This window comes from Podarcis gaigeae, assembly GCF_964106915.1.
Source record: "Podarcis gaigeae genome assembly, chromosome: 1".
Lineage (NCBI taxonomy): Eukaryota > Metazoa > Chordata > Lepidosauria > Squamata > Lacertidae > Podarcis > Podarcis gaigeae.
The window spans coordinates 21,471,909-21,487,551 of NC_139678.1; the positions used below are offsets into that span (position 1 = coordinate 21,471,909).

The window sequence follows — 15,643 nt, forward strand, 5'->3', positions numbered from 1 at the left end:
AATCATTGAGATCACTGTAACTTATTCCTGAGTGACTATGCCTAGGATGATGCTGTTAATTATGTTGTACAGCTCGAAACACAAATAAGTTAAATCAGAGTACATGAAATTAAAAAAGATGCCAATGGAAAATGAATTTAAGTGCTCCTGCTTAATTGGTTATGAAGCTGTCTTGTATGAGTCAGACCATTGATCCATTTAGCTCAATATGATCTATACCAACTAGCATCTGCTTTCCAAGCTCTTAGGTAAGGGTCTTTCCTGACCCTGCTAACTAGAGACAGTAAGAACTGAAGCTAGGATTTTGTGCATGCAAAACATGTGGTCTATAGCTGTCCCCTTCCTCAGTTTCTGAATCAGAATGTCAGGCTGTAATTTTTAACTCACTTTCTCTGGAACAGTCTCCTGGAAGTCTATAAACAGTTCCAGGGTTTTGAGGCCTTTGGTTTTTAATACTCAGAATCTCTGGTAATATTTCAAAAATTAGGTAGTGCACTTTTTAAAAATCAGGAATAGTCCCTCCCCCACACCATTTATTAAACTACATCCTGAAAGCAAGGAATGGGAAAAGATCCCAAATTATATAATCACAAAACCTAATTCAAGTTAAAGCAGTTTATATCTAGTATTTCTCCCCCCACCTCACACTTAAAACCCCATTTCTGAAATAATTCTACTGTCGGATGACATGATTTAATGCCCTTATCTGTGCAAACTATCTCTTCATTGTAAAACAAGCTGAGCCTGCATATAGCAGATAGTAGCACCATTTATTTAATAGATTCCAATCTGAAATAACTGCAGTTTGATTAGAAAGTACAGTTTTAAATATATATATATAGAGAGAGAGAGAGAGGTATACCTTTAGACTCCTGCGTACTGGCCTTTCAATAATAGTAAGTTCCTGCAGATCTTCTATATAACCAAATAGATTGTTCTGGCTAAAATCCATTTTGTAGGAGAAGATGATTATCGGATGCATGTACTAGGTTGGAGCTCCAGTCTTTGACAAAACCAGGGTTGTGTGCAAGCTTCACATTGCACTGAGGCCAGAGAGAGGGAGAGAGGGTGGGAGAGAGAGAGGAGAGAGCAAGCAGGCAACAAACACCCTCTTCTCGTCTTAAAAGGATGCACTGGTGGAGGTGGGCGAGTAGAGGCTGCTCTGCTGCTGCTGCTCTTGCTGCTTCCTCCTCCTCCTCCTCTTCGTAGGACGCTACTGAGCCCCCACCGCCCAGGAGGAGCCTCAGCAAACACAATGCGGCACCAGCACAGCCCGCCGCCGTTGCTGCTCCAAGAGCATCACTCGCGACTCAGCCCAGGCTCCGGCAAGGAAACTTTCACTCCTGCTGCTTCACTTTCGCCTCAGTCCCTCCAGCGTTTCCAGGGAGAAGGAGACACCAACATCTCCCTTCCTCCTCCTCCACCACACATACGCATATACGCACGCCCTCCTTTCACTTCGCTCCTGCTTGCTTTTCTCTCCCTCTCTCTTTTTGGTGGGGGCGCTAAGGGTGGAAATGTAAGGCGTGGGGGTGGGGGACGGAGGCGGGTCTGAGGCTGCAACTTTTCTCCTCTTTGGCTCAGGAAAGGAGGCAGATCTTGGGACCCCCTGCTCCAGATGGGGGCAGGTGCCCACCTGAAAGCTAACACTGAAGAGGGTTTTGCAGTGGGGGGGGGGGCGGAGGAGAAATCGACAACTTCTTCCCCGAACGAGTGCAAAGGGATTATCGGTTTGTATTTTAAATGCGAATTTAGGGGGCGTGCGGATTAGAGGGACCTGCACCCCCGCAAGAAGAAGGGTTGGTTAGGGAGGGCAGGCGCCGTTTCCTAGATGCTCCAAGAACAGGGGAGAAGCTTCCCGGGGGGAACTGGGTGGTTTGGGTGGTAGAACGGGGAGGTGGGCGAATGACAAGATCTATAGCGGGAAAGATGGATTGGTGGTGGTGGGGCGCTTACGGAGGGAAACGCAGCGACTCTATCATATATATAAGCCCGAGAGTGCGGTGCGTTCCCACCCCCGCCAAAGGAGCGGCTCTCCTGCCTTCCCGCCGCCCCCGAAGCGCAGCGATTCCCCCGCCCCCCTCTTGGTGACGGGCCAGGATGGGGCTCCGCGAGCGGAGAGAGACAAGAGAGCGCCAAGCCGGGAAGGCCGGATGCCAACCCCGGGAGATGCTGGGCCACTCAGGGCCCTTCCGAGAGACGCGGCTTCATGGGCCCAGGCGGGCTGCCTGCTTTCCCTCGCCCTGCAGCTCCCAGAGGCGCCGCGCTCCCTCCCCCGCGACTCGAGGAGCCCGAGGGGCGAGGGAGCCGGAGCCGCCTTCGCCTCCGCGGGCAGTGTGGCAGCGCCGAGCCCGTCGCCAGGGCAACGAAGCCGCTACAGAGGCCCCGGTGGGGCAAAAAGGGCCGACCCGAGCGCGCCAATATCGCAACGCGCCCGGAAAGACGGTCCAGGCACATCATATATACAGTATTATATTATATATGACGGGGCAAGGCTCCGTTTCGGCTTAATTTGTTGTTTCCCACCCCTCTCCCTGAGGTAAATTTGACATTCCCGTTTGCCACATGGGCCCGCCTCGTGAGGAAACTAGCCGCCGCCGCCTGCTACGCGCACTGTCAACCCCTTTGCCCCACTTCAGGTGGTGAAGGATAAAACGGCGTTTTTAATCCACGGCTGCTGGCCGTTGGTTGGCTGCCCTCTTCCCCCTCGGGAGGGGTGGTGGTTACGTGCTCAGGGACCAAGGGCCGGCCCACCTGTAAGACAAGGTGAGGTGATGGCTTCAGGAGGGCAAGGGGCAGCAGACCTGGCCTCCAAGGAACGCATCACCAGCTGACACAGCGACAGCAGCGCACTCTCTGAAAGCCAAATCTGCCCCCATGCACAACATGCGCACACCACCATGCCACCTGTACAACAGGACTCACAATGGTTTGCCTCAGGTGCCAAAATGTATTGGCCCTGCTTCCCATTGGGACGTCTGGTTGGGCGCTGTGAAAACAGGAGGCTGGACCAGATCTTCTTCTTTATTGAATTCATATACCGCCCTATACCCAGAGGTCTCAGGGCAGTTCACAGAACAAAATATGTAATCAAAATATAGGCCACTGGCCTGATCCAACAGGGCATCCTTATGCTCTTGGGCCTCCCCTGCCAAAACAAAAAAAAACGCAGCAAGGCAGAATAGTGTAGTATTATTATTTCCCTCAATCTGGACACTACTGTTGATGCAGCCTAGAATAGCATTAGCTTTTTGCTGCTGCGGCGGCGGCGGCGGCGGCGGCATCACACTGTTGGCTTATGTTAAGTTTCTGGTCCACCAAGACCACTAGATCCTTTTCACATGTATTGCTAGCAAGCCAGGTGCCCCCCATCTTATATTTGTTCAGCCGGTTATCACTGCCTAAGTTTAGCACCTTACATTTGTCCCTATTGAAATTCATCTTTAGTTTTTTGCATCAACTCAGGCCCATTGGCCACTGTAATGAGACAGGCACCATCCAGATGGGAGCTTCATTTGCAAGCTGGTCCTTGGTCACTGACAACAGTTAAGGTTGCCATGTTTCAAAAGATTGAAGATTGTGGAGCATTTTTTGCAGAATCTCAAAAAAAAGTAGTTTTTGAGCTATTTTTAAAGCCAAATCCCAGCTATATCTGGGAAATTACAGACGTTAAAAAAAAAAAAGTGAGCTGGCATTGTTTTGTGGATGCTGTAAAAAGCTTGCATGCATGAGGAGTACCCTTCCACAATAAACACCTATCTGGAAGCACACTGAGAGTTGCTTTGGTTCATGGTAAAGAAATACTTTAATGTGGTGGTGTTTCCTCACTTCTGCACCCACAGGCAGGATGGAACAAGTCCTAGATGTCTCTGCAACTTGCCCATACTGCTGTGGGGACATAAACAATTTCTTATTCCACTGCTTATACTTCAGAAGTCACTTTTAAGAATCAGGCGACTCTGAATATGCAAAGAGACAGGAGGGACAACCCCTTTGGAATGTGCTACCCAAGGCAAACCTTTCATGCTGTTTCATGTTAAGGTTGGGCCTGGAGGTGGTTGCTTCCTAATTAGGCATGTCAAAATTCATTTTCAATAATAAGATGTAATGGAAGACTGAATACACTTTTACTGGCACTTTATATATTTATTGGTGAGCCCGCCAATTTAATTAGTCAATTAACTGTCACTTTTAACCAATAAATGTCAATTAATCTGTTCGCATAGAGCACTGGAGAATCAGAACTAGATACACAGATTTTCATCGTACAGATCCTACAAAGGGCAGGGTGAACTGACATTCCCTGGGGAAAATTCTGCCAAGAGTTGCTAGGAATAAATATGGAGAACCAATTTCCTCAATTTTGTGTTCTCAGTGGGCTGGGAGACCTCAGGCCCTGGGGCTGGATGTGGCCTTCCAGGTCACACTGTCTGGCAAGCACAGAGTCTCCCAAGTCCATGCACCCTCACCAGCCCTGCAGTCTCCTTGAGTTGTTTTTTGTTTGTTTCTTTTGCTGGGCTGGAAATTTTCCTCTTCCATGGAGAGATGTGTGAGGAGGGTACAGAACCCTCTGAGTTGTGTGTGACTGGAATATTGCCATCAGCTCAAAGGCAAGAATTGCATTTGTTGTTGCTCTACACAGCACAGGTTTGTGCACATGTACTATACCCCATGGCAGCAGGGCCCCCGGACTCTTAGCTTTCGTTTTAAAAAGGATAGTAATCTGAGAGGTACTTAATGTTGAAAAGAAACAGGGTTATACCACAGATAGGGTAAAATTATTAAAATGACATACACCCTGAACAAGCAGACATTGGTCATTACTCTCCATGAACATAGATAACAGTGTGATTCTGCCCTGACATCTTTATGGCTCGCATCCTATTTGTCTGGCATTTTCTATTTGAGTTGTGACCTCATTCCATTTAATACTGCATGTGCCAAAGAGGGCTGCATTTCTACTGCACCCTGCTGAGTTGCATGCACATCTATCCCACCTCCATAGCGCTGCCATGCAGTTTTGTGGAATCTTTCATATTGTTTTATATATAAATTCCTTGAAAGCTCTCTAGAGCATTACATCCAACAGAGTTTTGAAAGCATCTCAGGAAAAGGCAGAAATAAAGAGGAACAAACAGGGACAGTTATTTATCAGGGACAGGTAGCAGAAAACAGGCACAGTTGGTCATGGATAGCAAGTGTATGGCACTGGAGATGAGCATTTGGGAACAGCAGGCAAGCAAGGTTTGAAGTGAAGGAGGGGCACGCTTTCACTCACAGTATGGAAAGGCCTGAGTGCTATTGTACAAACAGAACAGCATTAATTACAGGAGATACCTCCATTTATACAGATGGATTTAGGGTTACACCCTAAGGCTACAAGCCCCAAATTACTCTGCTGTTGCTGAAAGCCGTACTGAAAAATGATTTCAGTAGACATTCTTGCGCTCAAAATGCTTTGCTGCTAGTGCATTGCCTCTCTAGACTCCTGTAACTCTTCCTTTTCCTCCATGTTATGCTGGATAACTCACTACACTAACAGGAAATGGTAGACCGACTGACCCCACAAGGCTTGGGGCGGGGGGAAATCAAATTATGTGAAATATTGTTTGACTTCATGCACATTCTAATTATACTTTTTATACTAAGCAGATACTAAGATGCAAGAGAACAACCAGTAATGTTTCTGCAAAAGAAAATAATGAAACTATGAAGCAGTGGTTTCTTAGCAACAAACTGGAAGCTGTGTTAAGTAATGTTCTTATTTTTATCGGGGCTTGTGTGTATTGGCAGTTTGGCATCTCTATTCTAGGAATTTTTATACATGCAGATATTTCACTTCCCCCCACCCTCTCCCTTGCCATATATATGAGGAGGTTATGATGACAACAATGATTGCTACCTTTTATCCAGATAGGTGCACTGTGCATTTAGCAACTGCCCAATATGTAGTAATTGAGCTAGGACAGTTTTTTCTGTAAATTGAAAAACAGTAATGAGCTCTAGTCTGTTGAAGTTCTGGCAGTTGTGCAGCTTTTAAAGGCACAAATGTTTCGTCAAGAAAAGGAGAAAGAAACCAACACTTAAAATGACAACATATTTAAAGTAGGAATTTCACCTAGTGAAAACAGTTCGTTTTACTAATGCAGGAAAAGCCTCAAAAGTACCATCTCTTTTTTTTCTGTACCAAAAACACATGGGCTCTACTGAATGGTAGTATCTGTATGTGTTTTGGCTACAGAGATCTTCATCTCCCAAGAGCAAGCAGGACTCCAGTCCTATGAAGAAAGCCTACACCACATTCAGAAGACAATGTAAGCCTTTGTCAGTTGTCACAGTTTGTGCAAGAGAGAGCAAGGCAGCACCCATGACACCCACATCCCCATTGGCTCTACGAGTCCTAATTTGGGAGAAAAGTGGGATGATGATGATAATAATAATAATAATAATAATAATAATAATAATAATAATTATTATTATTATTATTATTTATTTGTACCCCGCCCATCTGGTTGGGTTTCCCCAGCCACTCTGGGCGGCTTCCAACAAAGATAAAAGATACACTAGAAATGCATTTAATAAATAAACATAAGATGACCCTGCTGGATCAGACCATGTAGACCTCCTATGGGAAACCTGCAAACAAGCTGGAAATGAGTGCAGCAGCACTCTGACCAGCTGCAGTTCCCAGCAATGTGTAATTCCCCTACAATCCAAGTGTTTTGTGGGTGCATGTATATAGAGGTAAGTCTGCTCTACATGCATCAACTCCCTCTGGATGCAGAACTCTATGTATGCTTCACTCTGTCCTTCATACCATGGGCATCCATGGGGTAGGGGGAGTCCTCACCAATCTCGCACACCTCTGGATGAACGATAATTTCTGAATCCCTTGCTTTCTTTTTTTAAAAAAGTCTAACAGTTGTAGAACCTAAGTTATAAGACAAATTTGTACATGCACTATTCTTTCCATTGTTTTTATATAGTGAGAAACTGGCTTGCCTGCCCCCTTCAGTGTTTTACTTGGTCAGTCTTCTCCTCTAGAAAAACTCGTACAGACTCCCATGCTTCACACAATTAATCACACAAGGGGACAGGAACTAGGACTGAACAGGACTACTATTCCCTATCACTACTACTCTTCTTCAGAATAAGCTATGCCAATATTACAAGAACTTAGCACCAGGTAGGGCCAACACATTTAACCAACTGCACCTGGTGGGTGGAAGTTTATATGCATAGATCTAGAAGTTTGCAAATCACCTGGGAAGCTCTTCTGCACGGCCCAGATGGAGCAGATAAGGATACCACCATTGATAATATCAAAAGCTGCTGAAAAGTCAAAATGAACAGGAACACATTTTCCCTGTTTCTATCCTGACATCATACAGAGCAATCAATGCCATCTTTAAATATTTTAAGGGCTGTCACATGGAAGAGGGAGCATTATTGTTTTCTCCTGCTCTGAAGGGTAGGACTCGAGGCAACGGCTTCAAGTTGTGAGAAAGGAGATTCCAACTAAACATTTGAAAAAACTTTCTGAGAGTAAGAGGTGGCAGACTCTCCTTCCTTGGGGGGTTTTTAAGCAGATGTTGGATGGCCATCTGTCATGGATGCTTTAGCTGAGATTCCTGCATCGCAGGGGGTTGGACTAGATGACCCTTGGGTCCCTTCCAGCTCTAAGATTCTATGAATGCAGTTAGTTCCTGTACCATAACCAGGTCTAAACCCCAACAGTAATGGATTTAGAAAATCAGTTTCCTCCAAGAGCGCCTGGATCTGGTTTGTGACTCAAGAACCTTGATATTGGTTGTTTAGTTGATATGAGTCGGAGACAATCATGAACACGTTTTGATAACTTGAAGGCAGGCATTATGGCTCAGACAGAAGTTATAATAGTATGGCACTTAAATTCTGGACTATTGTGAATTTTTTTGCTTCACTGAAGCCCTTAAGGCTTTATAAACGCCTTTCAAAAAGGGCCTCATTTTTATTCATCATTTGCTCTCTAAATTTCAACCGTTTCTTCTAAGCTGAAATCAAGGAGGCTTACAAAACACAATGAATATTTAAGAAACACAAACATAATCATTATCCTAAAACCTTGATGTTCTGTTAATCAGGTGGCACAAGATCACATTACATAAAACCACTAAATAAATAAATAAATAAAAATGTGAGCCAGTCTCTCAAAAGAAAATGTCTCCTTGAGGTTCAAAATCAATTGACACAAGTAATTTCTGTGGAAGGGATTTCCTCATAAGGTGTTTGTAATAGCATTGAAAAATTATAAGTAGAAACCGTTTTCCAGTTAAACTGTAAAGAAGGGGCTTGACAAAAAAATTGTTTAATTCATTAAGGCCCTGAATTCTTTTTATGTAACAATGTTTGTGCAGCTGGCAGGGAAGACTGGGAACTTCATGTGTTACAACTTTCAAATTCTTTAAAGCGTGTTGTACTTTAAAGAACTGGCATGATATGTAATTCTGTCGATTTGAAGGCGTAATGCTTCAAGGAGGAAGGAGTCAAATGTGAAACTGCTGATCTTCTAATGGAAACACATAACTTGTCCCTCAGATCAGCCTCCATTCCTGAAGAATTGGAAAGAATCCAATTTAATGCCAGTATTTCAAAAAGGATGCAGGGGGATCCTAGAGATTATAGGCTGGTTAGCTTAACATTTTTCCTGCGAAAACTGGTGGAATTTATTGTTTTGTTTTTTAAAAGTTGAGAAGCATATATTGAACCTTGCTGAAGGAAAGCCAGCATGGCTTCTGAAGGACAAGCCCTGTTTCACAATGCTATTAGAGTTATTTGGAAGTGTCAGTAAGCATGTTGTAGATCAAAGTCTTTTTTATGTTGAGTTTAATTCTGCATTTTTTCATTTTTACCGGACTCTTGTGTCATCCACTTTGAGGAGCTGCCAGGCAAGGTGACAGTTTGCAAAACAAACAAATAATAATTTGGGGTCGTCAGTTCTTTGTCATGATAGATTTTAATAGTGTTCCCAATTTTTCCAATGGCTTCTGCAGCTGTGCCTGTAACATAGGGCAACTTATGTGTTGCCAAAAGGGGGGGGGGGGGATGCATCACACAAAAAGGCGTCCAAAAAATTTAGCGTAAACCTTGCATAGTCTAATTTACATTTATAGATGCACATTTATAAAAAAATACTATAAAAATTACTAGAAACACATCTCACCATAACTGAGAAGATAGTGGCTTGTGGGCCTGCTCAGTCTCCTATCCGGATGCTAATGGCTGATGGGCATCTTCAAAGCCCCTGCTCCTCTTTCTCTAGTTTTTTATTTTTAAACTGGACTACCACAGAGCCTAGGGCTTGCCGATCAGAAGGTCAGCGGTTCGAATCCCGGGACAGGATGAGCTCCCGTTACTTGGTCCCAGCTCCTGCCAACCTAGCAGTTTGAAAGCACGTCAAAGTGCAAGTAGATTAATAGGTACCGCTCCGGCAGGAAGGTAAACAGCGTTTCCGTGCGTTGCTCTGGTTTGCCAGAAGCGGCTTAGTCATGCTGGCTACATGACCCGGAAGGTGTACGCCGGCTCCCTCGGCCAGTAAAGCAAGATGAGCGCTGCAACCCCAGAGTCGGTCACGACTGGACCTAATGGTCAGGGGTCCCTTTACCTTTACCTAGGATCAGAGAGCCCTTCATAGGGACTTCTTGACCTCCCTTGAAATAGAGGGCTGTAAAGTTGGACACATGGCTACCCTACTGTAACAGCAGCTTGATCTGTAGCTATTAGCAGATGATAAAATCTTTCTCCTGCTCTGAAAAGCACAATCCCTGAAGATCAAGCATCTGTTAAAGGCACAGTTGCAGAAGCCACCTGAACAGTCCTCCTCAAAGCCTAAGGAGTTGGCAGAGTAGTTCAATCTCCTTATGCCTGTGCCTCTGAGGTAATGTATAGTAATGATTTCCAAGGACAGAAAATGGTTTCAAGGTGCTGCTTTTCAGCCTCTCTTTACTAATACGGATGCATCAAGGAATATTTTTGAAACACCTTAATGACTGAGAAACAACTGGAGATAGTCTTAGAGAGATGAAATCATACTAATTATTGCAATAATTGCATTTCACTGTCTGGCCCCATCCTTTCCCTTCCAGAAATCTCCTGTTTGCTGTCTCTGCCTATGTGTCACAGTATAAGAGAAGCTGTTCCGGCCATCTGTCTCTCTTCATGCTTAACTCAAAAACTCTCCATTGTTTCTGGTGTATAATTTAAGCCGTTCATTATTTTTTTTGCCAAGATCAACCTGCAAAATGCTCTCGATCGCACAGGAGAAAATAGCATGCTGTGTCTTCTGGCAGTGCACTTTAGCTACTTGGAACTCACCCCCCCCCCCCGCGCTCATCATGTTACTCTCCACATGCCCCTTCTCTCAGTGAAAAACACCGGAGGTGCGGGGAGGGCAAGAGGAGGAGAACAATAGGAAAAGTAAGAGAAAATAACATGGTTCTTTCTTAGGTGAAGCTTGAAGTGACATTCAAATCCATACAGCCATTGTATTAAGAACATTAACAGCCTTGCTGGGTCAGAACAGCAGACACTTAAAGGGAAATGATTTAAGTGCACAGCACTCCAAAGGAGTTCTGCACTCCCTGTTCCTTAATTCTATCAGTGTGGTGAGGACTATTTTAAGGTTACTGGATGCAGCGGAAGATGGGGCTGCTCCCATAACAGCTGGGCAGAAAAGAGAATTCCAGGAAATGCATCTTCACATTCACATCTGTCCAAGGCTATTGATGGGGGAGACTGCTATTGCATTCATGTCCTGCTTGGGGGATTCCCAAAAACATCTGGCTGGCCACTGTGAGAGCAGGATGCTGGACTAGATTGGCCTTTGGCAGCCGCTTGACTCAGTAGAACTCTGATTACAGGTAAGAACTGCTGCTCCATCAGCCCATCACATGTCCGTCCAAAGTGTCAGGAGGCTAGCAGGCCAGACACACCACCAGCCACACGTGAAGCAACCATGAGAAGGGTGACTTGTGGACACTTGGGTTGCGAACGTGATCCGTGCGGAAGGCACTTTTGCAACCCGCAGTGTTTGCAACCTGCGACCCACACGGGTCGCAATTTAGCACTTCTGCACATGCGCAAGCACCGAAACCCAGAAGTAATCGTTCTGGTACTTCTGGGTTTGGCACAGTGCACAACCCGAAGCACCTGTAACCCGAGGTATGACTCTACTGACACAGGCACTCACAGCTCTTCTGTGTAAGGATGGTATTCTGAGTCAGAGTCCTTTCTCAGATGGAGAAATGTGATGTGCATTGGTACATGCACAGGGCTCCTGCACATGGTCACCCAATATATGGTTGTTAAGGTGGAGATGTAGCAGCCAAGTTTATTAGCAGGAGCCAAGACTGGTCTGTGATGCTCCTCAACCCTCTCATGTGGGCTTTAAGCCCATGATCGAGCAATAGCAAAGCAATGCACACACACTTAGCACTAGACAGGATGCTGGTGGATTAGGTAGTGAGGTTTATCTGCCCACCTCTCCCAGTTGACTCCCCACCAGCTGAAGTTGGGATAGCTATCTGCAAGAAAACAAACCAACCAAAGGGCATTCCTGGAATCTGGGGCAACCAAGCTGTTTCCACTGCTATCACTTGACAGTATTAGATCTAATCCAGGCCTATATAATCCTGCCTGCACTTTTGCCATATCCATCCTGAGCAGGAGGGCTGCAGATGCCACAGTAGTTCTACTCCTCTGCAAAGCCCAGCCAGCACCATAAATGAATTCAATGCACAATATGCAGTTAGGAAGCTGTCCAAATCAAGTCAGACTATTCGTCCATTAAGCCTGATATTTGCTACTCTGCCTATCAGCTACTCACCAGTGTCCCTGAAAAAGATCTTTCCCAGCACCTACAACCTGTTTTTCCCCCCTAGGTGGAAAGGCAGAATTGAGCCTGTAGTCAAAGCATATGTTCTACTGTTGAGCTATGTATGGTTTCCCCCCAGAACCTGCCATATTCTTGTGACTAATTTGATTTAAACTGTTTTTAATATCGCATTTTAAAATGGCAAGAATTGGACCTTTTGGTGAAGGACAAGTAACAGTAGATGGATGTGGATTTATTCAAAGCTTGTTATGCACAAGATTTGAATCTGGCATTTATGGAAAAATGGGCAAGTGAAAGACGGTAACATAACATTAAGAAAATGGAGAATTTAGGAAAATAATGATATTTTATTGAATATGCTTTGACATTTTTACTGCTTCAATTTGCTATTCTATATAAGACATTGTTAAAAAAATAAAATTGTGAAATGGGCTTGGGCGGAGGGAGAATGTTTGCTGGATGCCATTTCTCGTCCTGTGGGAGTCATACAGCTAAGGCAGAGGCTTGTAAATACTGCAGGGGTCCCCTGACATTCCTCTGGGCAATGATTACCTTATACGGAGAGGGGAGTGTCAAGCCTTGACCGGATGAGGTAACAGGAGACTTTGAAAAAACGGCCATGCGGCTGGGAGAACAAAGGAGATAATAAAAAGTTGCCGGAGGAGAAAGGCTCGAAGGAGCAGCTCTCCAGCATTATGAAAATACACGCTGCCTCATTGTGTCTTTTTCCTATGCTATGCTAAGCACCACTGGACTGGCTGGCTCCAACAAGTGGTGCCATCTCTGAGGCTCAATTAAAAGAAGAGGAAAACTTAAAAGAAAGGAGGCTGACTGAAGAAAGCAGTTGAGACGGACTTCAAAGGCTAAAGAAAGGAAGCAGTGGGACGCTGACTTCAAACTTCAAAGGAAACCATAAGAGGCTTCTCGATCATCGACTCACCCCGCCCGGAAAGGGCTAATCAGCGCTGAATTCATCTACGGATCCCTGGTGAGTCGATCCCTATTATATTAATTTTAGAAATATGGGCAGTTCCCTGTCATTTCCGCAACAGAAATTTTTAAAGGACTTAAAATTTCTCCTCTCCTCCAACAAATTGGAAGTCCCTGATGGCGATTTGATACAGCTCATTCAAGCCATCGATGAGCATTGCCCCTGCTTTGCTGCAAATGGGACTTGGGAACTAAAGCAATGGGATAAGATTGGAACATATTTTCATGGACACCCCAATTTCAGTGTTCGAATTTTAAATGCTTGGTGTAAGATTCGTTATGCTATGGGCTCTCTATCACCAAAAAATATCTCCATGGCTACATTGCCAAAACAACCTTCAGCTTCATTAATTCAGCATGCTGCTATGCCATGTGTTCCAGCACTTGTTTTGCCAGCAGCCCCAGACCCCAAACCTCCAGATTACAGTGCCTCACCAGAGGACCCAATCCTGCAAAAATACAGTGGTCTGGCTGGAAATGACCCTGCTCTTTCAGCAGCAGAACAAGCTACCCCTTTTCAACGTGCAGTACTTGCCTGTTCCTTATCACAGGATACCATGGCATTCCCTGTTATTGTGCCCCCTACTGGTGCTCCAGCAGGAACTCAAGCCCAGCTGTTGGTTCCAGATGACATCAAGCTTTTGGCACGTACGGTTTTACCCCCATCAGCAGGTGTATTGTTTGCCCATGAATGGGAAATCGCCTGTCATGCTTATGCTCCTGCTTTACTGCAACAAGCAAGAGGGAATAATCCTAATCTTACCCTCGCAGATGTAATGGACGCTATGATGGGGCGTGGGCCCTTCGCTCAGGCCTCAGTACAAGCTACACTGCTGCAGATCTTATTAAGGGATACTGCTCTTGCTGCTCAACAAGCAATGAGAAAAATCCCGGAACCCACCAGTGTTCAGTCTAGGTGGGGTTCAATCAGACAAGAACCTAGAGAATCATATTCTTCCTTTATGGATAGGCTGATTACAGCAGTGAGTAGACAAATTGAAAATCCTGAAGCCAAGCAAATAATTATCAAACAATTGGCCTTTGAAAATGCAAATGAGGATTGTAAGGTTGCGTTGCGCCCGATAATACACAATCCTGCCACAGACACAGCAGCTATGCTTCGCATTTGTCAGTCTGTAGGTACAGCCACCCACAAGGCCCATCTGCTGGCGGCAGCGCAAAATAAAAACCAGCCTGTAGCCACCGATACAACGTTTCCAGCGTGGCAAACCAAGATCATTGATACCTCAGTGTGGGTAGAGTGGCCTCCACCAAAAGAAAAATCCGCAGCAATGGCACCATCTCGTTTCTGAACAGCTTATTTCTGAACAATTGACTTTTGGCCACATTGAACTGTCTTCATCCCACTGGCTCCAGCAGACAGGAACGGTTTGCTTTTACATTGCCAGTTTATAACAATTTGCAGCCCACCCAGCGATATCAGTGGGTTGTTCTGCCACAAGGCATGCGGAACTCCCCTACACTTTGTCAACATTTTGTGGATGAAGCATCGAAACCTTCCCGCATGCGCCACCTAAAGGTGCTACACACGAACTGCATCTGGCAGTGTTTGCCTTCCTCATCATTTGCCTTGCCATCCTTTCCTGCACCATTATACAAGGAAGAGAAGCAGACGACCCAGTCCAGTTGAAACCACCATATTTCACCTTATCAGCTGGCAAGCCGCAGTCGTCAGAATCCTACTCTGGCTGGCAGCATCCACGGCTCAGCCACTCTCGAACTATAAGAACAGCTTTGTTGAATAAGACTTTTAGGGGAGAAAATTATCATAAGATATGGAGGGATAATATTTTTGTACAATATATGATTAGGTTTACCAATTTATTGCATGCTTCTAAATGTTCTAAATGTTGGTTATGTATGCACATGCCCCCTTTTGCCCATCATTCAGGCTTAATGCTTCATGGTGGATCCTTTCGATTTACAAATATTATATCCCCTAAGCAAACTTTTTGGCCTCCAGTACAATTGACCCCCCATGAGCCTGCCTCCATTTGTTTTCAAATTAGAGAGGGGAAAGAATCATGGGGCATATATCCAAACTGTCAATATACATTGAAATTCATGTTTAATAGCTCTTGTTCTCTTACAGGAACATACAGTGACCAATCTCAGAGCTGTAGGAGTGACACGAGTGCATGGTTAAAAAACTAGAAAGGAAGCCTACCATGCAGCTTGGAATCAGAATTCTTATATTCTTGGCTTCCGGATGGAAGTTGGCTTCGACATTTATTAATTTTAGTGATCATTATAGTAGTTATTTGCATTATTTTGTGTTGATGTATTCAATGTATTCTTTCCTTAATTTCTATGTGTACTGCATTGTTGTCCGGTCCGCGGCCCGCTCCCGCCCTTACAAGAGTCGCTTATCGCACTCGATATAATAAAATAAAGAAAGAGGGCATGTGGGAGTCATACAGCTAAGGCAGAGGCTTGTAAATACTGCAGGGGTCCCCTGACATTCCTCTGGGCAATGATTACCTTATACGGAGAGGGGAGTGTCAAGCCTTGACCGGATGAGGTAACAGGAGACTTTGAAAAAACGGCCATGCGGCTGGGAGAACAAAGGAGATAATAAAAAGTTGCCGGAGGAGAAAGGCTGGAAGGAGCAGCTCTCCAGCATTATGAAAATACACGCTGCCTCATTGTGTCTTTTTCCTATGCTATGCTAAGCACCACTGGACTGGCTGGCTCCAACATCGTCCCCTCCTTTTCAATAATTAGTAAAATCAATTTTAAAAGTAGCAGTAGTAACAACAA

At 44.9% G+C, this 15,643-nt stretch overlaps 1 protein-coding gene and 1 long non-coding RNA gene across 3 annotated transcripts in view; one reads left to right on the forward strand and one right to left on the reverse strand.

Annotated features, from left to right (window-relative positions):
- PPP4R4 (protein phosphatase 4 regulatory subunit 4) overlaps positions 1-3,155 on the reverse strand; it is a 79,881-nt gene extending 76,726 nt beyond the window's left edge. For both annotated transcript variants that reach the window (XM_083732758.1, XM_083732759.1), the window contains exon 1: positions 863-3,155. In XM_083732758.1, the coding sequence (XP_083588884.1) occupies positions 863-982 (120 nt within the window). In that variant the 5' untranslated portion in view covers positions 983-3,155. The remainder of the gene's footprint in view (positions 1-862) is intronic.
- Positions 1-15,643, forward strand: part of LOC310845116 — a 579,409-nt gene that overhangs the window by 13,899 nt on the left and 549,867 nt on the right. The window lies entirely within an intron of this gene.